This window comes from Asparagus officinalis, chromosome 5 (assembly GCF_001876935.1).
Source record: "Asparagus officinalis chromosome 5, Aspof.V1, whole genome shotgun sequence".
NCBI lineage: Eukaryota > Viridiplantae > Streptophyta > Magnoliopsida > Asparagales > Asparagaceae > Asparagus > Asparagus officinalis.
In genome coordinates this window covers 130,707,820-130,708,050 of record NC_033798.1, presented here as the reverse complement: position 1 = coordinate 130,708,050, position 231 = coordinate 130,707,820, and the positions used below count along the sequence as shown (strand labels likewise).

The window sequence follows — 231 nt, the reverse complement described above, 5'->3', positions numbered from 1 at the left end:
GGAGGCAACTCCGGCTGAGGAGAAGAAGGAAGAGAAGGAAGAAAGCGATGATGACATGGGATTCTCTCTTTTCGATTAGGTGTCTTGTATTTTCTCTTGGATGGGTTGAGACGTTTTGTTACTATTCCTAGATCTTGTTATTTTCGTTGTATGAACTGGTATTCCTGGGGGACCTATTATGATATTAGTAGTTTGCGGTTGCGAAATGCTACTTTTTATTGGTTTTATTTA

General features: G+C 39.4%; 1 protein-coding gene across 1 annotated transcript in view; it reads left to right on the top strand.

The window, feature by feature from the left end:
- Positions 1-231, top strand: part of LOC109841395 (60S acidic ribosomal protein P3-like) — a 1,669-nt gene extending 1,438 nt beyond the window's left edge. The window contains 1 exon segment of the mRNA XM_020410345.1: positions 1-231. This exon segment is cut by the window's left edge and continues 13 nt beyond it. Coding sequence (XP_020265934.1) covers positions 1-79 — 79 coding nt within the window. The 3' untranslated portion in view covers positions 80-231.